This window comes from Orcinus orca, chromosome 2, assembly GCF_937001465.1.
Source record: "Orcinus orca chromosome 2, mOrcOrc1.1, whole genome shotgun sequence".
Taxonomy (NCBI): Eukaryota; Metazoa; Chordata; class Mammalia; order Artiodactyla; family Delphinidae; genus Orcinus; species Orcinus orca.
Window position 1 is genome coordinate 168,114,686 of NC_064560.1, and position 22,848 is coordinate 168,137,533.

The window sequence follows — 22,848 nt, forward strand, 5'->3', positions numbered from 1 at the left end:
TTGCGGCACGCAGGCCTCTCACTGTTGTGGTCTCTCCCGTTGCAGAGCATAGGCTCCGGATGCGCAGGCTCAGCGGCCATGGCTCATGGGCCCAGCCGCTCCGTGGCATGTGGGATCCTCCCGGACCGGGGCACGAACCCGTGTCCCCTGCATCGGCAGGCGGACTCTCAACCGCTGCGCCACCAGGGATGCCCCCAGGTTGTTTTGCATCTTGGAAGTATATAGTGTTTCCTTTCTGGTGATGTAATTCTTTACTCAGTGTCCGTTTTGTGTATTAAAAGACTCAAATACCATCACTGTGACTATTGTGATGGTGTTTGAGTCTGTAATACTGCAGCCCTAATCAGCCCCTCTTCCTTCAGTCTTGCCCACGGTTAAATCTAGTACCTGTCTCTAGTCTTGCATTTGTGAAACCTGAATTGTGAGCCCCTTGAAGGCTGTGACTGAATCTTAGCTGTGTAGCCTCAGAGGCAAGGCAAATGCTTGACACTTACACATTCAATGCATGTCTTTTGAAAATGAAAAAGAAAGCAGAAGCAAACTCCTTGCATCCATACGTGAACCCAGTCTTAAGGCAGAAGGACATACTGCTTATTTAAATCACTCTTCCCCATAGGATTTGAGTTTTGCAGTGTCAGAGTTCCTTTAAAGTATTAGTAATTGTCATTTTAAAAGGTTAGCAGCAAACCTTGTAATTCAAGCAGATACTTCTATAGAAATACTGTAAGAATATTGAATATAGGAATATCTTTTGGGAGAACCAGCCTGCTGGGAGCTGTGGGAGAGGAGGAACCAGACTTCCCCTGAAATCCTAGTTGGAATTCCTTTGTGTAAGCAAGCCAGAGGCCTAAACACAGACGAGGCAGAGCGAGGGAGGGGTTCTGCCGCTGCTTTCAGGGAACACAGCCTGGGGACTTTGGCCAAAGGGAAGGATAAGAAATCTTTGCTGCTATCTTCCACAGGTCTTACGTTCTCCTCTCTGTGGTTGGAAAGGCTTAATGAAGGACTGAATAACTAAAGAAAAGATGATAAATCTTTTCTCCCAGATAAGCTGAAGGGCAGCTCTGGGACAGGAATGTCAAACATATATCCACGTTCACCGAAACAAAGACAGACCTTGGAGATGATGTTTTTACCTGATACAAGTCATAGTTTTATGTACCCCTCTACCTTTGTAAAGTGGTTCCAGGGCATTCATCATGTTTGTTCCCTTGTTTTCTGCCCCAGCTCATCTGCTTGTCTTAGGCAAAGAGACATTTTTTTTCATGGTGACTTGATCCAACCAGAGGAGAAGTTTGGCTGTGCTGCCAGGGTGGGAGAAATTTCTTTTTAAGCATAAATATCTGCAGAAATAGCAAAGGGAACAGAGAATCCCAGACAAGTACATTGCCTTGGGTATAAATGTTCCCTCCCTTTTCGGAGCTGCTCAAGTGAGAAATCTAACCTGCTGCCTACACTCTTCTATCAGAAGTGCTCTAACAGGTATTGAGAGACGGGGAGAATGTATAAAAGGGGAACCCAAAAGGGGGACTTCTAAAGGGATTCTTTTTTCAGGTCACCAGGTAAGTGTATTAAAATGTAAGGAAATTCCACCCACCGGAAAGTATGTAATAACAGCAAATGAATACAGTGAACTAAGACTCAGAGCAGAAAGACAGGCTCTGACGGAGAAAGGGTAACTCACGTACCTAAGTGCACACTTCCTGTTTCTATCTCCACGTTCGAAATAAAAATATCAATATCTTTCCCACCACTCACAAAAACAAAAAACAAAAAACCCAAACTCCATGGGGCTCCCTTTGAAAAAAGTCAGTGTGCTCCAAAAATCACTACTTCTAAATGGGGTCAAGTAGAGAAAACTTACCCTTGAAGAGGTTCCATTGGAAATTGACAGTTAAAAATGCAGGGGTACAACTGCCCCCATGCTTCTGATGGGGGTGCCCCTTTCAGATGTTTTGGCTGTGATAGACCATGTACCTCTACTGAGAGAGAGAGCCCATGTTCCTAGGAGATTTTGAGCCACGTGAGGTCAATAAAAAATAAAAATCAAACCAAAGCAAGGGTTGGGGAACCACCATAGAGTTTTAAATGTCTTTTATTTTTTAATCAATTAGAGTTGCAAAATTAATTGTTACCACCATTTCAAAAAGGAAAAGGTAATTTAACACCAAAAAGTAGAAAGGATGTGTCTGTGAATAAAGAATACTGCTGTAACTTGAATACATTTGTTTTTATGGAAGACTTAGTACATGTCCTCATTTCTGTCTTTGAGGATCACAGTCTCTGACTGCCAGGGGCTGGATGGGCGGTCCAGTCACTGAATGTTTAGGTGACTTCCCCTGTGATGAGCCACTCATTTCACAGGTATTTTGTCACCTCCGTCATTCTCCTCCAGCTCTGACTAGTTTTATTTTTACACGCTGTCTGGTACCAAATCTCCTTATTCAGTGACCCTCTCAGTTCTAACTTGCTAAGTAAACCAGGGCAAATAGATGAACGAGAGATTTCTAGGGAAATCTCAGCCGTTGTAGTAAGTAGAAGAGACGCAGGGCTTTGGAGCCAAACTGAAGACCTCATTGTCAGGCTAGGGACAAAGGAAACATAGGAACAACATAGGAAACAGCTACAAGATCTCTTGGACAAGGCAGTGACCTGGAAATCAAGGATGCTGACATTTATTTGGCTCATTTGAAAATGAAGTTTGGACAGGATGTTGTATTTTAGCCTTGGTTGGTTAGCTATGAGTGAGAAGGAAACGAGGCAACATCTTTGGTTAGGAAAAGCAAAGGCGAGAGAAAGATTCAATATCTACATAAACTACAAACTGATTTACAAATGAACCAGCACTTTCACTAGAACGAAAGCATTTAGAATATGACAGTGTCCCATGTGAGATGCCCTCTAGGGATCATCTTAGCCAGTGATTGTCAACTACAGTGAATTTAAGAATCCCAGGTGTTTGTTAACAATGAAGATTCCCAGGCCCCACCCCCAGTGACCACTCAGGGAGGGTAAGCACTTCCAGTGGTTCTCACACGGGTGGTCCTCAGACCCACATTCTTTTCTAGTCCCTTCACAGGGGGGTGAGCAATTAGGGGTGACTTATTCAGGGTCACACAACTACTACGCAGTAGAAATGGAACTGGAATTAAATTCTCCCAACTTCTAATCTGTTGCTATTTTCACTTTGCTGACTTTTAGTAGGAAAACTCTGGGCAAAAAAGTCCTCAACCCAGTCAAATTACTAGGTTTGCAGGCAATGTGATATTTATATTTCCTCTGACTTTCAGTGGTTCATGAAAAGGTCCTATAGAACTCGGCAGACAAATATTTTTGAAAGGCACCATCCCACCCCACATTGCAATGAATTACCAGATAAAAGTCAGCATTTTAAATTCTTGGGCCCAGACATGTGAATAAGTGACTTTTTCCAAGTTGAACTTCACCGTGAGCATGGACTTCCCAGTGGAATGACTTACAGACAATCCTGCAAACAAGTCTGGCTTCTCTCATTGCCCCTCTCCTGCAACTGTCATTTGTGCTCAGGGAGGGTCACCCTTAAAATCTTGAGCTTCCTGTTGCCTATCTTTGTAGGCTAAAGGTGTGCAATGGTTTGAGAGAACTGGAGTTCTCTGGTCTTTCGTGTGTCTGGTCTTCTTAGCATGGGAGAAGCTTTGTAGTTATATTTTTTAGTCTTTGCATCTTTAGTTTGAAAAGTCAAGAGTGGGACAGAGAGAGGAAAGGAGGCAGGAGGTAGGCCCTGGGGGGACCCATTTTCTACCATCTTGGAGTCCCACTGTTTGGTATTGAAGAACATCCTTTCTCCGTTCTGATGCTCCAGGCAACACTAATTTAAAGCCTCTTTAATCTTCAGGAACAGAAGGGGGTTATTAGCCTTTACTGAGTACCTACCTTTGTGGCTGTCATATTTGATAACTACATGTACATTTTTCCATGAACCCCCGCGACAGCCCTTTAGCATAGATCTCATCATCTACCTTTTTATCAACAGAAAAACCGAGCTAAGAGGATAAATAATGTGTATCCGGTAGTAGTATTGAGATTTGAAACCAAGTTTGTGTAACTCCGGAGCTTAAGAGTTTTTGTTTTTGTTTTTGGCCATGCCATGTTCTCTGAGATGCAGGGATTTATTTTTAATTTAGGAATAAAGTGAGATGCTAGAAAACGAAGCCTCGACTTAGTGATGATTCTTTTGGCTTACAACGGACAGTCCTTATTATTTCTCTCTCTGACTTTTCCGTGAGGATGACTGGATCGCGAATGTCATTTAGCTTACCTCCAAAGCTTACTGAATTACATATTAGAGCAGCACTGCTCACTCTGGGGCAGGGACACTAGGAAGGAGAGGATGGGCTGCTTCTTGCTGTTTATTTGGCTTGTGACTCCTGGCATGTGACTGAATGCTGCCCGCCCTGTCTGTGTATATGATTTGAAAAGCACAGCTTGTCACATGTGTGGCCTAAGCAAGGTCCACCTTGGAGAACTTGTTGTCTGGTTGCTATGGATGGGGGAGTATGCCTGCCTGCGGTGGTGCACAGCCTGGGCCTGTGACCTCTGCTTCTCTCCCAGGGGTCAGCTGTGGCTGTGAGGGTTGCAGCGTGGGACAGTACTGGTCTGCATTTCAGCCTAATTGGAACAGTGCACGGGGTGGGGTTCAGGCCCTTGCAAAATCTTAATGGCTTATGAAATTAGGTGTAGGGGCATGGAAAGCAAAGGATTTACATGATGGAGGTGTGAGGGAAAATGAATCAGATATGTCTGTAGCATTTGGTTTGAATGTATGTAAGTCCAGTTGTGTTACCATAACATTCTATGATATGCTAAACGTTATCTGATGCATGATTGGTTGTCAGCTGCAATATAACTCATTGAGCTTTCCTGATGTCTGCTGATCTAGGTAATCTGGGATTTTCAGTTACCGTACAGTTGACCTGCTGATTCCTTCCTTCCCTCAACCTTCCTCTTAGCCTGTTGCTCCTCTCTCCACACCCACCCTCCAGTCACCTTCCCTGGATTTTTAAGTCAGTCAGTGGCTCCTGGCAACTGCCTTAGAGTTCAAACGCCTGAAGCAGAGATTTTTCCACAGAGGGTCTCTTTCTGAAAATTTCACTTCTTGGCTTGGCAGTGCTTAAGAGTTCTGGCATCTAGGACAAAGAACATGTGTGCTTGAGTCTTGGACCCTTGTTTTATTGTTACCAAAGGGACTGTGATTTTGAGAACACCTTTGCAGAGCCAAGCTACAGTGGCCCTGCCCACTGCCTACTTGCTGAATCCTCCACTCAGACTTGGCAATGAGAGGCTGAGCAGGGATTATGATCCATGACTCGAAGTAACAAAATTCTCTGAGTGTCAGGCTTCCAGAAAGAGGCACATCAATAAAAACCTCTAAAAGTTAGAATTGAGGCATCTGGTGGATCTGGAAGGGACTGAGCACAGATCACCCAAAGTCTCCACAGCCCTGGCTTCCTGGTTGCTTTGCTCGGTCTACTCGACCATTTATTGAGAGTTTCCTTTGTGCCAGTTGCTGTGCTAAATGCTTGGAGGGCATTTCTTGTTCAAGCCTCACAACTACCCTGTGAGAGATGTGTTACTAGGCACACTTTAAAGATGAGCATCTTGAGGTTTACAGAGCTTTTAAAAACTGCTCTGAATCACATAAGCTTCTAAGGGGGTCCCCCCATACATATACACTCGTTTCCCTACATGCTTCTGTTCTTAACCATTATCCTGTCCTGAGCCCCATGTTAATGTAAGATTATTCACACACACTGCTTGGAATTAATTGCTGAACATTTCTCCATTCAGCCACTGGGGTGTGGCCACCTTCAATGGTTGTATCAGGTAGAATGCTCCCTTCAAAGAGTGAAATGAGTCATTGTCTTAAGAGAGCTTTGTCTATCTCTGTTAAATAATCGTTAGTTATTTCCTATGACAATGTGGCTCTGGGTGGCAACGGAACACCCTTGAGGAAGAATGAGCTCCATGGGACATGGTCCTCTGGATCTCGCCATCCATTCAGGGGGCATCCCGGCCCTTGCTCTCTCAACTTCCGAGTTCTGGCCTTTCCAGCCAGAGTCTTCTCCACGTTCCGATTTGGCTTCAGTGTTCTGCCATGTATCGTCAAAGCAGAAAGAGATAGTCTCTGTGGACTCTTGCCCACAGTGGGGAGAGATCTGTGCCTACCTGCTCATGGTCTCCTCCAGTGAGAACCTGCAGGCTAGGAGGTACGGTGGTGGGGAGACATCCCTTCCCTCATGGACGATGCAGAATGACATATAAGCCATACCTGCCTCTGTACGCTTTCCTTGCAAAGTCACTTTCCCCACAGAGTAGTCAGTGCCATGGTTTACCTTTTAAGTCCTTCCTGAGTTGTCAGTTCTTCTCTGGAAGTTTTATCCCAGGACCCTGAGGAAGATTCAGTCACTGTCTAGTGAAATGGGAAGGCTTGGCCGTTCTGTGTTCTCTTACAGGTGCCTCCTTAAAATACAAGTTCAATAGATCCAATGTGGCCTCACCCCTTTGACAGCTGTGCTCATACCACGCTGTTCTCTCTTGTTTGTAGCTATTTAGACAGTATTCTCTGCAGACATAGAGTCCTGTACTGGTCATGCATTGGAATGTTAGACTCTTCTTTTTTTTTTTTTTTAACATCTGTATTGGAGTATAATTACCCCACAATGCTGTGCCAGTCTCCGCTGCACAACAAAGTGAATCAGCCACATGTACACATATATCCCCATATCCCCTCCCTCTTGCATCTCCCTATCCCACCCCTCTAGGTGGTCACAAAGCACCAAGCTAATCTCCCTGTGCTATGCAGCTGCTTCCCACTAGCTATCTATTTTACATTCGGTAGTGTATATATGTCAATGCTACTCTCTCACTTTGTCCCAGCTTACCCTTCCCCCTCCCCGTGTCCTCAAGTCCATTCTCTATGTCTGCATCTTTATTCTTGTCCTGCCCCTAGGTTCATCAGAACCTTTTTTTTTTTTTTTTTTTTAAATGGAATGTTAGGCTCTTCTTAGTGACTGACCTCCATTTTCTACTTGGGGCTCCATTCTGGAACTAACCTTACCTTTTTTTACCCCTCTTTCCCCCTTTTCCCATTAGACCTTGCTCCGAGATCCCTGTGACTGCCTCTGCTGAAAGCGTGTCAGCATTTGATCCCATTGCCTGCAAAAGGCTAGTCCTGCCCCAGAGCCAGCCTCTAACCTATTAAACAGCAGACATCTCTACCAAAGGCTTCATTTGTCTCTAGGACCCCTGTGCATAGGGGGTCTCATTACATGTTGTGGTTGTCCAAAGGCCAGGTATTTTCAAAGAAAACCCACTGAGACAAGTTGGCTGAGCGCCGGCCATAGTATCTGTGAAGTCTTGGTCACTTTTTTCTCTCCTAAAAATCTAATATTTTTCCTCAGTTAAGAAATGGTATACATTACAGCTTAAAATCTTTAGCAATAAATCTTCTAGAGCCTGTAATTGTAATAATAGTCCTTTGTGTGTGCTCTAACCATAGACGTGGATCCTCTTATAACTCTTCTATTTTTATCTAGACTAGACTAGTTAGTATTTGACACTCCCTTTTCCTTCCATCCTTCTCTCCCTCCTCCTTCCTTTACTACCTTCAGATCTTTCCTGGGTAGATATATGTGCCAAATGCTGGGAATATGAAGTCAAATAAAGCCCGATTTCCTGCCCTGAAGAACCATGCAGCAGAGGGAAAACACCTAGTAGAGGGCAACAGACATAAATACATACGAGAAGGAGCTGAGGGAACTTCAACAGAAGAGAGTGTGGGCATCAGTACTGGGATGGTCAGAATCCTCACCAGGGAAGGTGTAGTCAGAGAAGGATTCAGAGGAAGGTGTAATGTTTAAGATATCGGTAAGACTTGAAAGGCGTATCAGTACTTGCCAGGTGGATGGGGAAGGAGGCTGAGGAAGCTGTATGAACAAAGGCCCCGACGTGAGAAGTGCAAATGGTCCTTCTTTATTGCTACTGGGGAGGGTAGGTGGGTGTCTCTGCGATGGGTGGGGGTGGGGAAATGGGGCCTGTGTACAAAGACAAAGCAAGGAAAGGTGGGGCAAATCAGACTTGATCCCAAAGGCTCTCAGAAGCCCCACAGAGACTTCCAGCAGGGCCATGACATCGGATTTGTACTCTACAGGGCCCTCTTGGGCAGGGGTTTGCCATACAGGTTTGGAGGGACTTGAAATAAGATGCAAAGAAATGAGGGCCTGAATGGAAACAGTGGCCATTGAGATGGAGAAGAAGGAAAAGAGACGAGCTGGTAAGGAGGCAGGATCAACAGCATTTAAGCACAGAGATTGGATCTGGAAGGAGGGGTTGTTTCTGATGTAAGTAAGTGAGTAGATGAGGTTATCGCTCATTGACTGGGCTAGTCCAGGAGGATGAGCAGGCCTAGGGGCTGGGAGACAAGAGCTGGCCTTGCTCAGCACACACACCATTCCCTGCTTATGTGACAGTGTGGCAACTTCCACTCTTCCACCAGACCTCAATGGCTGCCATCAGGAATTAGCCTGGAGACCAGAAGGGACTTCTTGTGCAGAATCTTGAGTCCCAAGGTTCTCTCCCCCGCACTGACCCCCCACCATTGCTTCCAGCCCACCATTCCCTTCTTCCCCACCCTCAAGTGCTGCTTCCTTCTTTTAGAACCCTGGCTTCTGTAAAGAGATGGTGGCCTTCAGAATGTATGGGAAATGAAGTTTGGAAACATGTGCTGGGGAATGTGAGGGGAAACGACTTGCAGTCAAGCCCCTGAGCTCAGGGAGGAGAGGGCCTGTGGATGGCTGTAACTCCCCCTCCAGGGAATTCTGGCAAACTTCAAGTCCAGGGGTGTGGAATCAGTAACAAATTTGGAGATTTACCAGTTTAGGCTTCAAGGTGTTGTGTTTTAAAGATTCCCATCTGCAAATTGGGAATCAGGAATCCCTGCCTTAGTGGGTCATGCCAGTCAGTTGCTTCTTTGCTCTCGGTCCACTCCCTGCCTTTCCCCTGCTCTACTTGGTACCACAGGGAGCTGACAGTGTGATCTGCCTTCCCCAGGTTCCCTTTCCATTGATTCTGCTTAGTCTGGGGCCCTGGAGGGAGGATGTAGGGCAGAGGTATGGGAGAAGCCATGTCTTTCTGCCTCCCTCTCTTTGCTTCCAGTGCTATCTCAGGCAATGACACCAATTCCTTCTCTGTGATCCCTTTGTGGACCCAGCTCCACAAAGAGCTGGAGTTGGGCAGCTCCATTCTCTGGGCCCTAGTAACAGCACCTCTTCCTTGTTCCTCCAGCCCTGGGGATGGTGGTGGCTTCTTACTATTGCTAGTCTCTAGGTTGCCTCACTGTCCCCTATTTTCTTTTCAGCTCTTCCAACACATTTGTAACTAGTTCCCAACATTAACTTCTCTCTCTTAAACCACCTGGGGTGAGTCCCATTTTTCTGAGGGACCTTGATTGACATGGTCTGCATGAGCTCTCTGGTTGGCACATGGTTAGTAAAAGACCCCAAACATTCTCCATTGGTTCTGTTCCCCAAAGGACTCCTTTGTCTACCATGACTCTTCAGTCCTGAGAGTTGGGTTCCTGGACTGGGCTGTCTTGGAGGGCAAACACGTTGTGCAGTGATTCCTGAATGGCAAGAGGAAAGGAGCTCTCTTGGCCCAGTCTCCTTCCTGTGGGATTTTCCAAAACTTTCCAGATGTGTCTAAGCTCAGGAAGCATTTTAGTGGCTGGAAATAATGCCTCGTGGGGGTTGGTGGTTTGAACCAACAGAAGCTCCTCTAAAAGAGGTGTGTTGAAATGTTTCAGGGCCTGTATACGTGTATCCAGACCCTGCCCCTCCCTTGTTGAAAGCATGGCAGGCTCCTTCCTTGAATGGGTTCACGTCGTGGAAGAGGAGTTGGCATTCTCTGCATGCACTGATGTCGCAGAGCAGAGGAGTAGCTCTGAAGGTCGGAATTCTCTCCAGGAGGGACAGGATGGTTAAGTGGTTAGCTACGTATTTGGATTCTAATTCAGATTCCACCTCTGATTCTATAAGGAGAATTCTATAATCCCCTTCTAAGGCCAATAATAATGGCTATGAGATTGATCTAAATCATAATAAATCTCTTCTAAGGCCACTGTTACCAACTTAATGAATTGGAGCACTCTGGGATTCTCATGAGGATGGGCCTCATCCATCTGCAGGATATATTACTGATTTTCTGCGAACAGGCCATGGCTTTCACTGTGCTGTGTCGTGCCCAGTTTCTTAGCAACTTTCAGAAGGGGCTCTGTTGGGGGATTATTGTTGTCTTAAAGCATTCATCAAAGAGAAGTAGAAGTGGAAGATCTATACCTGTGTACCTTCTCAGATCCTTCAATACTGGACCAAGAAGTAGAGAGTAATCTTTTCTAGTCTGTGGCGGCGAGCCCCCAGAAATAGCTAAGAGGCTCTTATGTGCTCTGTTGCTACAGGGAATAGCTGAAACGCCATCCTTTCGAATGACTCTGAATCCAACCCCATATTGATTCATCTGAGCTGTGTCCAGCAAGTTCCCAAATTCTTTAACACAGTAACCAATAACTAGGATACTTGTGTGGTTAATTTGATGATGCACAGAACTTTATAGACCTTGGGGTCAGGTATATGTTTTCTATTAGAAGAGCAGGATTTTAATGAAGAGGAAGCAGGTGGTGTGCACTAATATGAATAGAGCTTCTGGTATCTCTGAAATGTCCAGCATTGTATGGTATTGCTACTTCTTCCTTCTAACCAAGTTTCTTCTTTTAGCCTACAAGGGAGCTGATGGAACGAATAATAGCCCCAGAAGTAATATGGGAGAACTTTTCCATTTGAACGCATCAAAAAGCTAGGATGATTTTTTGTTCTCTCGGTGATTAAAATTAATTCATGGATCCTAGCCTATAACACACATACATAAGCCCACTGTCTTCACCTCTAGGTACCTAGAAAAAAGACTCTCCATTGTGTAAAAAGATAATGGTATTTTAGAATGAAGTTCTCTCTTTGTCTCTAATTAGATATGTGATCTTGGGCAAATGACTCTGAGTCATAGGTTCCTCTTCTGTAAAATAGATCTAGAAGATGCAGCAATGCCATGCTATACCTCGTTTACTATTTTGTACAATGAGAGTATTCTTCATTATTTATGGTAGGGCTTGCCACATTGTTTGTTTGTGCTAAACCATGGGATACAACCCCAGCACTCTGCTCAGTTATTTATTTGGCTGATGACTTCCTCTTGTAATGTTTCTTGACCAGTGGTCAGAGGAATACCTCTTGGAATCCACCAGCAGAGCTTGTTAAAATTCAGATTCCTGGGCCCTCCCAGACTAAATCAGCAGCACTGTGGGGGCGGCCTAGATATCCGCATTTTTATACATTGCTCAGGTGATTCTTAGGGACACTAGGATCTAAGATCCAGTGCCAACTGACAGCACGTGGTGTCCATATGACTGACTTTAACTCTCTTTATCCTTTGCATCCAGTCTGCAGGGTCTTAGCTTGGGGCTTACCCCTGACTGGATGATTTGGTCACACCTTTTCATCTCTCTAGGACCGTTTTCTTATTTATAAAATGTCAGGGCTGGAGTATTAATCTCTAAGGAATCCTTGGGTTCTAACAGTCCATGGCAGTAGTTCTTTTTTTTTTTTTTTTTAAATTAATTTATATTTGGCTGTGTTGGGTCTTCGTTGCTGTGTGCGGGCTTTCTCTGGTTACAGCGAGCGGGGGCTACTCTTCGTTGCGTTGCGCAGGCTTCTCGTTGCGGTGGCTTCTCTTGTTGTGGAGCACGGGCTCTAGGTGTGTGGGCTTCAGTAGTTGTGGCTCGCCAGCTCTAGAGCACAGGCTCAGTAGCTGTAGCGTGCACAGGCTTAGCTGCTCTGCGGCATGCGGGATCTTCCCCACCCAGGGCTAGAACCCGTGTCCCCTGCATTGGCAGGCAGATTCCCAACCACTGCACCACCAGGGAAGCCCCATGGCGGTAGTTCTTTAGTGACTTGTGAGAGTTCCTGAACCAATCTTAACAAATCCTATTTCTTGAGTCCCTACTATGTGCTGGGCATTGTGCAACTTTTACATGTGCTTCATTTTTTTTCTTTACAGTAACCTATGATACTGGCACTATCAATATTCACACTTGACACTTAAGGAACAGAGGCTTGGAAAAGTGAAGTAGCTTGTCCAAGTCTACTTAGCTAAGAAGTGGAGCCGCAGTGGAGTGGGATTAAACCGGAGTCATAAACACGTGAATAATTGCCGGGGTTGCTGTGCCCCCATGGCTTTGAAAGGCCTGGGGCTTGTCCAGTGTGCTGCTCATTCACCCTGTGTTCCACTCTCCCAGCAAAGGAGCCTGGTTCTGGTTTCCTTAGATGTTTACTTGGCCTCTTGCTTAAGCATTCGCCTCTCCTACTCAGTAACAGTGAAAGGACCTAAAAAAAAAAAAAAAATCCCAGGGCTGGAAACATTTTGTTTCCTACAAAAAGAATATTTTGCAGCCAGCTCTGTGGTCGAAAGTATTTTTCCTGTGGTCTAGGGATGGGTTGGATCCCATCTCTTTTTGGCCAGTGTCTGAGAACTTAGCCTGTGGCTTCCCATCAAGTCAGCACACAGTACACTGTGTTATTTAAATGAGTGTCTAGTGATGTTGAGTGTGTGCACAAGTGGATGGATTGGTCTGTCTGGGTGTATAAGAATGTGTCCATGTACCTCTGGCCTTTCCAGTGCAGAGAGAACCTAGGTGTGGTTTTCCACATGCTGCACACATCAACATAGCTTTTAAGGTTTCATCACTCACACGACAACCAAACAAATTCAGATGCTGACAAAATGAGAAGAGAGTGATATGTGAGCCTTATGTGGATTTGCAAGTAATCAGAAAGCCAAGGGAATCTGAGATTTTGACCTGTCACATTTCTTTCCATTTTCAAATGTTCAAAACCAAGACATGGGGTTGGTTTTATTAGGTGGCAGTGTGGTCTGATGGTGATGGCAGAAAATGGGAATTCTGAGATCCGCCTGCAGCCTGGCCACTTGCAGAGTTCAAGACACTGACCTTTGCCCAGCCTTGCGTAAGTCACTTCTTCTCAAGGACTGCATTTTTCTGTCTGAAAACATAAATTAAAAAAACACACAATAAAACAGCTGTATGCTTCAAATAATCAAAGCTCTTCTATGGGAGATGAATTTTGAGCATTCCAACAGAGTTTGAAGATAAGAAGTATTACTAGTGCCAGGTACATTTTCTTTACTCATAATTTAGATGCTTTCAGTGAGGCTTTGCAGTGTGTGGTAGTGCTTAGAACTTTCTAGCCTTACTTCCTTTGTTCATGCTGGAAAGCCCTTCACGTGAAGAAATCCTACTTGTCCTTTATGGCATGGCCTGGATGATGCCATTTCTTTACATTCTTCTCACCCACCATGAAAAAGTGGCTCTTTGGGTTCCCACTGCACGTGGGTTTTAGGTGGCACTTCCCTGCCACATTAGGTGTTCAGCTAAATTAGAAGGCAGGGCTGGCTCACTCCTAAAGGTCCCAGCACAGTGCAGAGAAGATGCCCAACGTGTATTTGTTGACTTAAATGAAATAGGCTTCTCCAAGGATGACAAGCTACTATTCATAACTTCAGCATTCTCTTGTGTAGCTTTCCATTTGGGGACTTTTTAAATTTAATTTTCTTGGCCGTGCCACGCAGCATGTGGGATCCTAGTTCCCTGATCAGGGATTGAACCCGCGCCCCTTGCATTGGAAGCGTGGAGTCTTAACCACTGGACCGCCAGGGAAGTCCCTGGGGATGTGTCTAGAACTCACCACATCATGGCGTCCAGGGAGAAAAGTCGTAGCCACTGGATATGGGGGCATCACTTGAGGAAATGAGCAAATCCCAGTGATGGAGGGAGTTGTGAATCCTTTTGTTTTTACATTTTAGGGGGGAAAGGTGTTAGGGAAGATTTGAAGGGCTACTGGAATAGAAACTAAGCCATCATGAGTGCTTCATTTTAGAGGGGCAGGGATTGAGACAGAAGTAGACCCCATGCCAAGATTCAAAATTGGTGGCATTGGCTTCAGGGCTGCCCCTACCCTGGGATGCAGAAACTGGCCCATCCAAGTCAGCCCGTGGGAAAGGATGGCCACAAAGAGATCAGGGTTCACCCGTGGGGAAAAGCTGGCGTTTGCTCCATTTCCTCATACAGGGCAGTGGAGCTATTCTCACGGTAGGGTTTGGGGTGGGGTTGGGGTATTGGTAGTGATTTTAGTAAACCAGTTTTCCGATGACAAGGATGTTTCTGTTTTTACCCCTTAACAATGAGACAACAACCCAAATAACAGATCCCTCAGCATGTTGAAATGCCAAGGCTAAATGAACTGGTGGAACTTTGTGGCTTTGGCTGTTGGCTTACAGGCGTATCCGTGCATTAGGGCCATGGCTTGGCAGTAGACAAAGCGGCTGTGTGGGTCCGTAGCAAGCTCTCTGGCTCTGTGGCTTTCTTTGATATGCAACTGAACTTTGGCAAATTTTTCCCCTCAAGTCTCTGTTTATGAAGTTCGGGGGTAGACAGATACCCTCATTACGGAGCCCAAAGCCAACAGCAAACTAGAACTACAGGATGTCTTCCCACATTCACACTCTGCTTTCAAGGCTAAAGAGCTGGCCCACAAGGCTTACAACCAAGGGACGAATTAGGGGAAGAGACCACTGAATTCTCTTCCCAGCTTCACACAGCTCTAAACCTGTAAGCTTGGCCACATCTCTTAAACTTTCTTTCTTCCAAAATGAGATCTCTTAGTTGTCAAAGGACCAGTAAGATCACCAATTTATTGGTTTCCAGTGTAGTTGTGCTTAACAACAACAGCTAACATTTATTAAGTGCTTAACTGCTTACCATGGTACATGTAATTATCCATTCAGTCATCACATGTTTGTAAGGTATGTGCTATTATCCCCATCCTACAGATGAAGGAATTAAGGCACAAAGAGGGTAAGTCATTGCTGGTTGTTGCTGTTCTTAATCATTATTCACTAAGTTAAGGTACAACTCTGCAGCTATATCTTTTTTTTTTTTTTTTTTTTTTTACGTTACGCAGGCCTCTCACTGTTGTGGCCTCTCCCGCTGCGGAGCACAGCCTCCGGACGCGCAGGCTCAGTGGCCATGGCTCACGAGCCCAGCCGCTCCGCGGCATATGGGATCTTCCCGGGCCAAGGCACGAACCCGTGTCCCCTGCATCGGCAGGCAGACTCTCAACCACTGCGCCACCAGGGAAGCCCTGCAGCTATATCTTAAAATTGAACAGCTTTCCTGAATCCCTATCTGCTCAGTTTTTGTCACTGGGCCAGAGATAATAAAATTATTGGAATTAGTATAGTTAGCATTCTTCATTGCTGACTCACCTTAAATTGCAAGTAGGCATTGGCCATTCTCAAGTTATATCATTCTGATATTGAGAAACTTAGAATTAGGACGTTTCCAAAGTCCTGAGCAGGTATATAGAAAGTGGTTAATTTGGTGAACAGGTGGGATTACCCATTCTACCGAACTTGAACAGTAAAGGGAAAACAACTGTGGTGTTGGGCTGAGAAGAGTTTAAAAAAATTGGAGGTGGGGTTTCTGTTCAAGTGCCAAGGTCAAGCCGAGGGACTCCAGAGGGGCTGAAAAGTGAGGCTCTATGCCACGGTTATTGCTGTGCACCTTTCCTACTCATTTCTATAGGAAAGAGCCTTTGTGGGGTAGCCTTTATGCTTTCTACAGCTACCCCAGGGAATGCCGAGGATAACATTAGCAGCTGCCATTCTTGTACTAGGCACATGATAAGAGCTATACAAACAGTATCTTTATAATATACTGTGAGGTGGGTTTTTACAGTAACACTATGAAATGGGCATTATTACCCTGATTTTACAGTTGGAGAAATAGGCTCAGAGAGGTTTAAAAACCTCTCTGAAGTGAAAACAACTAGTAAATGGTAGAAAAGGGAGTCAAACTCAGATCTAACTCTAAAGGGACTGAGACTTGATTTTCTTATAAGGAACCACCTCTCTTCAATTTTCAGCCTGTGTTGTACCTACTGGCTAGAGGTCTGACCAATGGAGGGATCATGTACCCTTTCTGTAGAGATGGTTTGCAGCAGTCAGCTTAGAGTCAACCCAGGACTTTGCTGGAACAATCAGAGTTGCTAAATTGGTAGAATGTAAGCCTGGCACTCTTGGTGGCCATCTTTGCCACTGTCCAGAGGGAACCCACTTGAGAATGACAATGAAGTCAACCCAGAGGGGAAACAAAACCAAGAGATTTCATGGGGGGAGAAGGGGAAGTTCTGAGGTCATCGTCTGAGGCCCTGGATCCAACTGTGCCTGAGGTCACTTACCCTGAACATTCCAGTTATGTGAGCCAGTAGGTTTCCTTTTCTGTTTAGTCTCAGTTGCATTTGTGTGACTTGCAACAGAAAGGGTACTGAATATTACATGCATTAGATGCTCATAGTTAGGTACCAAGGTGAGGCCAGAAAACTCTAATAATGAGAATCATTATTATTAAATTGGTGTTTATATCCTCCCATTAGGTAGAGAGGAGTTCTGATTAATCAGGCCCCCCTTCCTCATTTCTTGATGATTCCATTCCTGTGTGTCTCCTCTTCCTTTTACATTTGCTCTTCCTCTCCTTGGTTTCCTTTTGGCCTTTTCCTTATTCACATCCACTACTGTAGAGAGAATAAAAAGCACGAAACGTACATTCAGCTTTGCTGATCGATAAGGCTCTTTGAAATAGTTCAGATAAAGAGTAAGAAATAAAATAATGACTTAAAAGCAATTAAAAAATCATTTGGAGGTTTTAGTCAGCCATGGCTCCATTGTCACGTATTAAGCTTTATGGAAGTACTTGATGTCATTTCTTCCACGACAAAAATACAGCATTTTCTGGTTTAGTCCCACTTAATCATTAACGATGGGCTGTAAAATATTCTTCCTAGTTCAAAAGTGGCATCAAATAAGTAACTGAGATGAAATTAGAAATAATCTTGGAAATGTGGTTATTTAGCAAGCTGGCCTTTACTGAACACAACTACTGTGTATTGTACTAGGCTCTGGAAAAAGCAAGGACGAATAAAACATAATGTTCAAAATCTAGCTGGATCGGCAGCCTAGGAACCACTGGCCATAATGTAGTGTGATGGGCGGGAGGATAGTGAAAACATTGTACGACTGGTCTTGAATAGGAAGGGACCAGGCAGGATGGATGCCAGACCATGGGGGAAGGGGCTTCTGGAACACCCCCTCCGCTGTGTCAGGCAGTAACTCCTTAGTACTGGATCATGTTGGTGGGTCCCAGGGCTGGTGAAATCCTGGAGCCCTGGGGGCCTTAGGAACAGCAGCTATTTGCCCCATGGCATGGCAGTATTTCAGTATCTTAACAACTGGATCGGCCTGAATAAAAGCCTGGGAGTCATTCTGTAATCAAGGCCTCTTAAAGTAGAGGGGAGGGAGGAACAACGATCCTCCTGAGGCGGAGAGAGGGGCTGAGGGTAGCGTGACGGAGGACTTTTGAGCTGGGCTCTAATGAAATTCATTCTAATTTCATTCTAATGAAATTCATTCAGGGAGAGAGAACAGCCCAAGGTAAGGCATGCCTGACATCTTTAATCAGCAGAGTCAAATTTGGGAGTGATCAGAGGGAGAGGAGGTAAGAGGTGAGACTGGGGCACTGAGTTGGCCCAGGTTGAAAAGGACCTGCCAAAGAGTTTGAAAAGTAGATACTAGAGAGCCAAGAATGGTTTTTAAGAAATTAAAAACATGATAGTTCAATGGTGAGGACTTTTGGTTTCTGTGCAAGGGGTCTTGCTTTTCTGATGGAAAGAGAAAACTCACTTTAAAATCAAATAGATATACGATCCGTATGCTCTACAAGGACCCCTCTTTTATAGATTGATCTGATTAACCTGGGAAAGCTAGAGGTACAGGGATTTATGCCACAGCAGGGTTCACCCTGAGACAAGGAGCTAGGAAGTGAGTGTTTTTCTGCATGTGTCATCTTCTGGATTCCCGAGGCTTTCTGGGTTACTTCAAAGCTGCCCATTTAGCTTCTTATGGGCAGGGACCTCATCGTATTCATCTTTGTTTTCCTTAATGTCTAGCTCAGTACCTAGGACATAGGAGGTCTCAGTAAATATTTGTTGAATTAGTGTAACATTAAATAAGTCATTCGGATCTAAGCAACCATTGCTTACACTTATTTTAAATATGGTTTTGTATAATTGCAAAGTGTCTTCCCTTTTTAGGTCCTGTATTTTCATTCTGGCATGATCTACTTGCAGTGGCATTCAGCTGGAGTCTATGCCCGCTCGACAGGAAATTTCTGGCAATAACAAATTGTATATCCTGGCTAGATCGCTGACTAAGTATGGCAGAACGCTCACTCTCTCTTTAACTTGACTTTCCCTACCTGTATGAGGAAGAGTATGTTTTTGCTTATTTATTCTGAAAGGGAAAACATAAAAGTAATGCGTGCTTGTTGTGGAAAAAAAAAAAGCAAGAAATATAGAATAATACAGAGTAGGAGGGAAAATCTTTCAGAGGTATATAATCTTCTAGGCTTTTTCTATTATATATTGAAATATGTTGTGCTCACAATATCATTCATACGTCATGGATAATTTTCCATGTAAATATAGGTACTAATCTTTTTTCATAGCAGCATAGTGTTCCATGATAGGGATATACAGAAATGTAGGCAAGAGGATGATGACATTAACATGAATGAAATGTTGCATTCCTTAAACTCAAAAAATATTTAAGCATTTTTTGTTTCAGTTATTTAAAACAAACAACTTTGATCTAAGCTAGAGAAGTAGCAATCAATAGTTTCACTTCAGAAACAGCTGGCAGCCTGTTAGTATTTGTAGCCCTGCTCTGCTTCATCGTTAACCTTGTCTAACCCCTTCTATCTAGAAACCCCAAAGAGCATAGTAAACGTTACACAAATACTCCGTAAAAGTTGTTCTTTACTGATCTGGACCTTTAAATATAGTTGTTGTTTTTTAACATCTTTTAATAGGGCTCGCCTTAATTGGTCCTGTCTCTTGATCCTGATTTTTAAAGGGGAAGATGGCTCAGAGAACTGCTCCAGGTCACCAAATAAATCCAAGCTCAGAACAATAGGATTCCTTTGGACCCATCCCCCATGCTGTCCCCCAATTCACACTCCCCCGTCACATGACTTCTGCGAGATGGAGATTCTGCAGCTGTGCGGAAGAGGACTGAGGTCTCTCTGCTCTTGTGTTTCTGGACCTGGCTTTTGTTTTTGTGTTTTGTTTGCATTCTCTTTTTTCTTGCCTTTCTTCTTCTTTGGTGTCTCAGTTTTTATAGAGTCCTGGCTGGCTCCCTTAGGGATGAATCTGCCTGCCTGTTTATACATGAATCCGCAGTGTCATTAGGATGGTTACCTCTAATCATTCTTCCTCGTTGCTATTAGAAGAACTCTGTCTGAGCACTAAGAAAACTTCAATACGTGGGCTCTTGTCTTTCCCATAAAAGCTTTTGTCCCATAGTAATGAGGCAGAGCTCTCATTTACTTCTAAAACATGATTAACTCCTTGGGAAGGAGATGAAAAAAATAGAGTTGTTATTTAAGATGGGTACCCTGGGGGAACAAAGGAGAGGCTTTTCACATTGTTGTACCTCCTAATTGGGCCAAGCCAAGGTTGCTGGGTGCCATTCCAGAAGGCAGCTCCCCGCCTGGTGGGGGACAGGAGCAGCGGGGTGACAGATTGAAGCTGACATTGGAAAGGCGTGGGACCACAAAGAGCTTAGGACTTTTTAAGGCCAGATCTTCTGGACTTGCCTCCTATACCACCTTCCAAAGGGCCCCGGGCGAGAGAAAGAAGCTTAGACCCCACGCTCTGCTCTGTAGTCCCTGACATCAAGAGTTCCCTCACTCAGAATCTCTGGGAAGGGGCTGGTTTGCTTTGTTCCTCGCAACTCTATGTTGCTTGAACTGTTTATAGTGAACATGTGTTATTTATATAATCAGAGAGACATAAAGCTATATTCAGAGTGTGGGCAGGGGAAAAGAGAGTTGTTTGGTGGAACTCACAAATAATTCCATAGTGCAGTCAACACTAAAGATAAAAGTGTTTGTGGGATTAGGATACTTTAAAAGGCACCTAAAAATTCTGAGCAGAGCTGATCCTTAGCATGATGACAAACAACGAAGACTAACGCCCACACCTCCTTCCTTTAGAGGCTCAGTGCCAGGCCTTGCTGGATCCTACAAAGGGCCCTGTCCACATTTCCCAGCCCAGAGAACATCTGTATTGGACAGTTTTCTACCCCTTTGATGGTCAATATTCATATGTATTCTCAGCTTCAGTGTCCTGCATTTTAGGCAAGATTATCTACTGACTTATTCTGGAGAAGTTTCTCTGCCTGATGGAACATGTATGTGTTAAACAGGGAGACCACATGAAGACACAGATTTTGTCCGAATATATGATTCTAATGAGAATTTCAGACTAAACTGACAGCTCCCGGTGATGCCCTAACAACACCAGAGAGAGTTACTATATGAAGTTCCAGCTTCCTTCCATCTTAATGAGCTTGTTGCAAAGACTAGTTCAAACTAGATTGAATTGAAGCCCTAAGGGAAAGGATAGGGAAGGTACTCTGTTGTCTCTCTGTTACACCCTTAAAGTCATCTGAATTCCTGTCTTGTGTTTCCTTCTTGTCCTTTGCCCTTTTTTTCACCAGAGGAAGGCTTTAGGGAAATAGTAAGAATGCTGTGGTAACAGAGGGAATTAATTTGACCATGCTCTGAAGAAAGAGTGTGTTGATTCCCACTAGCAATAGTTTCTCCACCCATCAGAGCAGGGCCAGGGATGTGGACCATTACACAAACCAGTCCCACTTGACCAGCTGTTTTTGGAGATGTCAAGCCCAGAGTTCAGGCTCTTTACATAGAAACATGTTGCCTTCTTCGAATCAATTCCTGTGAGACTAAAGAAAATCCCGTGTGGCCCAAGCATGATGTAACAGGGATGTGCTTCAGAATTCAAGACACACCCTCTGAGTTCCTGGCATCTTTTTTACCATAATAATCGCACAGCCGCAGCCTTCCTTCTGTGACCCTTGCGAGCCAGGGTTGCCTTGGCTGTATTTCCTAGCGGTCCCGGACAAGAAGGTCCAGCTCTGCCTCCTATGGGTCTGTGGACAGTGCTGGGAAGTCAGGCCTCTCTCACTGGATGCTCAGAGAACTTAGTTTTTACATCTGGACAGAGTTCCTGTGCATCATGCTTTTGTGGTCTACCTGATTTATGGTAGAGAAAGGGAATAGGTTTTTGTCAGTTGAAATTGCCTGTAACAGTATTTAGTTGCTTTAGTTGGAGCCAGATTGAAATTTCCAAATTTCTAAATTCAGACAATGCAACCAGCCCATACTTGTTCAAAGTTACCTAAAAGTTAAAATCAATAATACTGACACTAACTTTTGATTTTTAAAAAAACATGAAAAATAAATGTGGTATTTAATGGCCATGAACTTACTAGTAATTCAACCATTTCTTCTTTCTTTAGCAGCACCCCATGGTAATACTAACAAATGTAACACTAACAATTTCAGTAACGGTTAGAAATCTCATTTTAAACCTAAATTTACAGTGCTGTGGACTGTGTATAAAACTATACATTAGCCTCACACACACAGACACTCTCACATGGGCAGCAATCAAAAGCAAATAGATCATGGGACCAACTCTCTAGCCTTCAAGACAGAGAAAATCACTAACTTTCCTGTATTTTTTGCTTGCTCCCTTACCACAGTGGAAAGAAATGTACGTTTCTTAGGTTCTTATGATGTGCCATTTTTTCATCAATTTCATTCATCTCATTAATTTTCACAATAAGCCTATGAAGCTAGTATTATCATGCTCATTTTAGAGATGAGGAAAGTGAGGCGTAGAGAGGTTGGAGTGCCCAAAATCATACAGCCAAGATTTGAAGCCATGACTGACTAAATTCAAAGCATCTTACATTTTGTAATAATGATGGTCATACTTGGCTCCAAGCTACCTTTTTTCAGTCCGCCAGAAGAATGATTTGAGGTTAGTTAAAAATTATATTGAGCACCATCGAGAGGAGCTTTTTGGTGTCTAGTACTTTTATGTACGGGATGTGCGTGTGTGTGTGTAACTGACCCTCAAAGCTGGTATTATGATAATACCACCAAATCACTACCTGATTGGAGATAGAAGAACTAAAGCTCACAAAGAGAGCCTCCTCTTTAATGTGGAGGTTTGACCACTCATATTTATCTCCACGCTTTCTCATGATCTATCTGAAATTATTTCAGTTTACTAATAATAAAAAATGGTGGGCTTCCCTGGTAGTGCAGTGGTGGAGAGTCCGCCTGCCGATGCAGGGGACGTGGGTTCGTGCCCCGGTCCGGGAAGATCCCACATGCCGCGGAGCGGCTGGGCCCGTGAGCCATGGCTGCTGAGCCTGCACGTCCGGAGCCTGTGCTCCACAACCGGAGAGGCCACAACAGTGAGAGGCCCACGTACCGCAAAAAAAAAAAAAAAAAAAAGGTAACCCAAAAGGGCAAAGAGATTAGATCCCTTTGAGACATGAACAGGTTTCAACAAGATATCGGAAGACGGGAAGAGATAGAAGATTGACAAGATATAACAGAAGAAACTGCAAACCGAGGCATTTTCAGTGTAGCGTAACAGTAGAACACTTACAAGGTTTCCTGAGACTTGGAAGCACCAGATATCAGAGAAGGCAGAGAAGATGAAAACAGGAGATTGGCTGAAAATTTTACATGAAATA

The 22,848-nt window shown here is 44.3% G+C and overlaps 1 protein-coding gene across 3 annotated transcripts in view; it reads left to right on the forward strand.

Annotated features, from left to right (window-relative positions):
• The window catches only part of RAD51B (RAD51 paralog B), a 690,361-nt gene that overhangs the window by 564,104 nt on the left and 103,409 nt on the right, over positions 1 to 22,848 (forward strand). Inside the window, exon 10 of one of the 3 annotated variants that reach the window (XM_049706909.1) lies at positions 46 to 346. The exons of the other annotated variants lie outside the window; for them this stretch is intronic. Within the exon in view, the coding sequence (XP_049562866.1) occupies positions 46 to 225 (180 nt within the window). The 3' untranslated portion in view covers positions 226 to 346. Of the gene's footprint in view, positions 1 to 45; positions 347 to 22,848 lie in introns of those variants that run through there. 3 annotated transcript variants of the gene reach the window in all.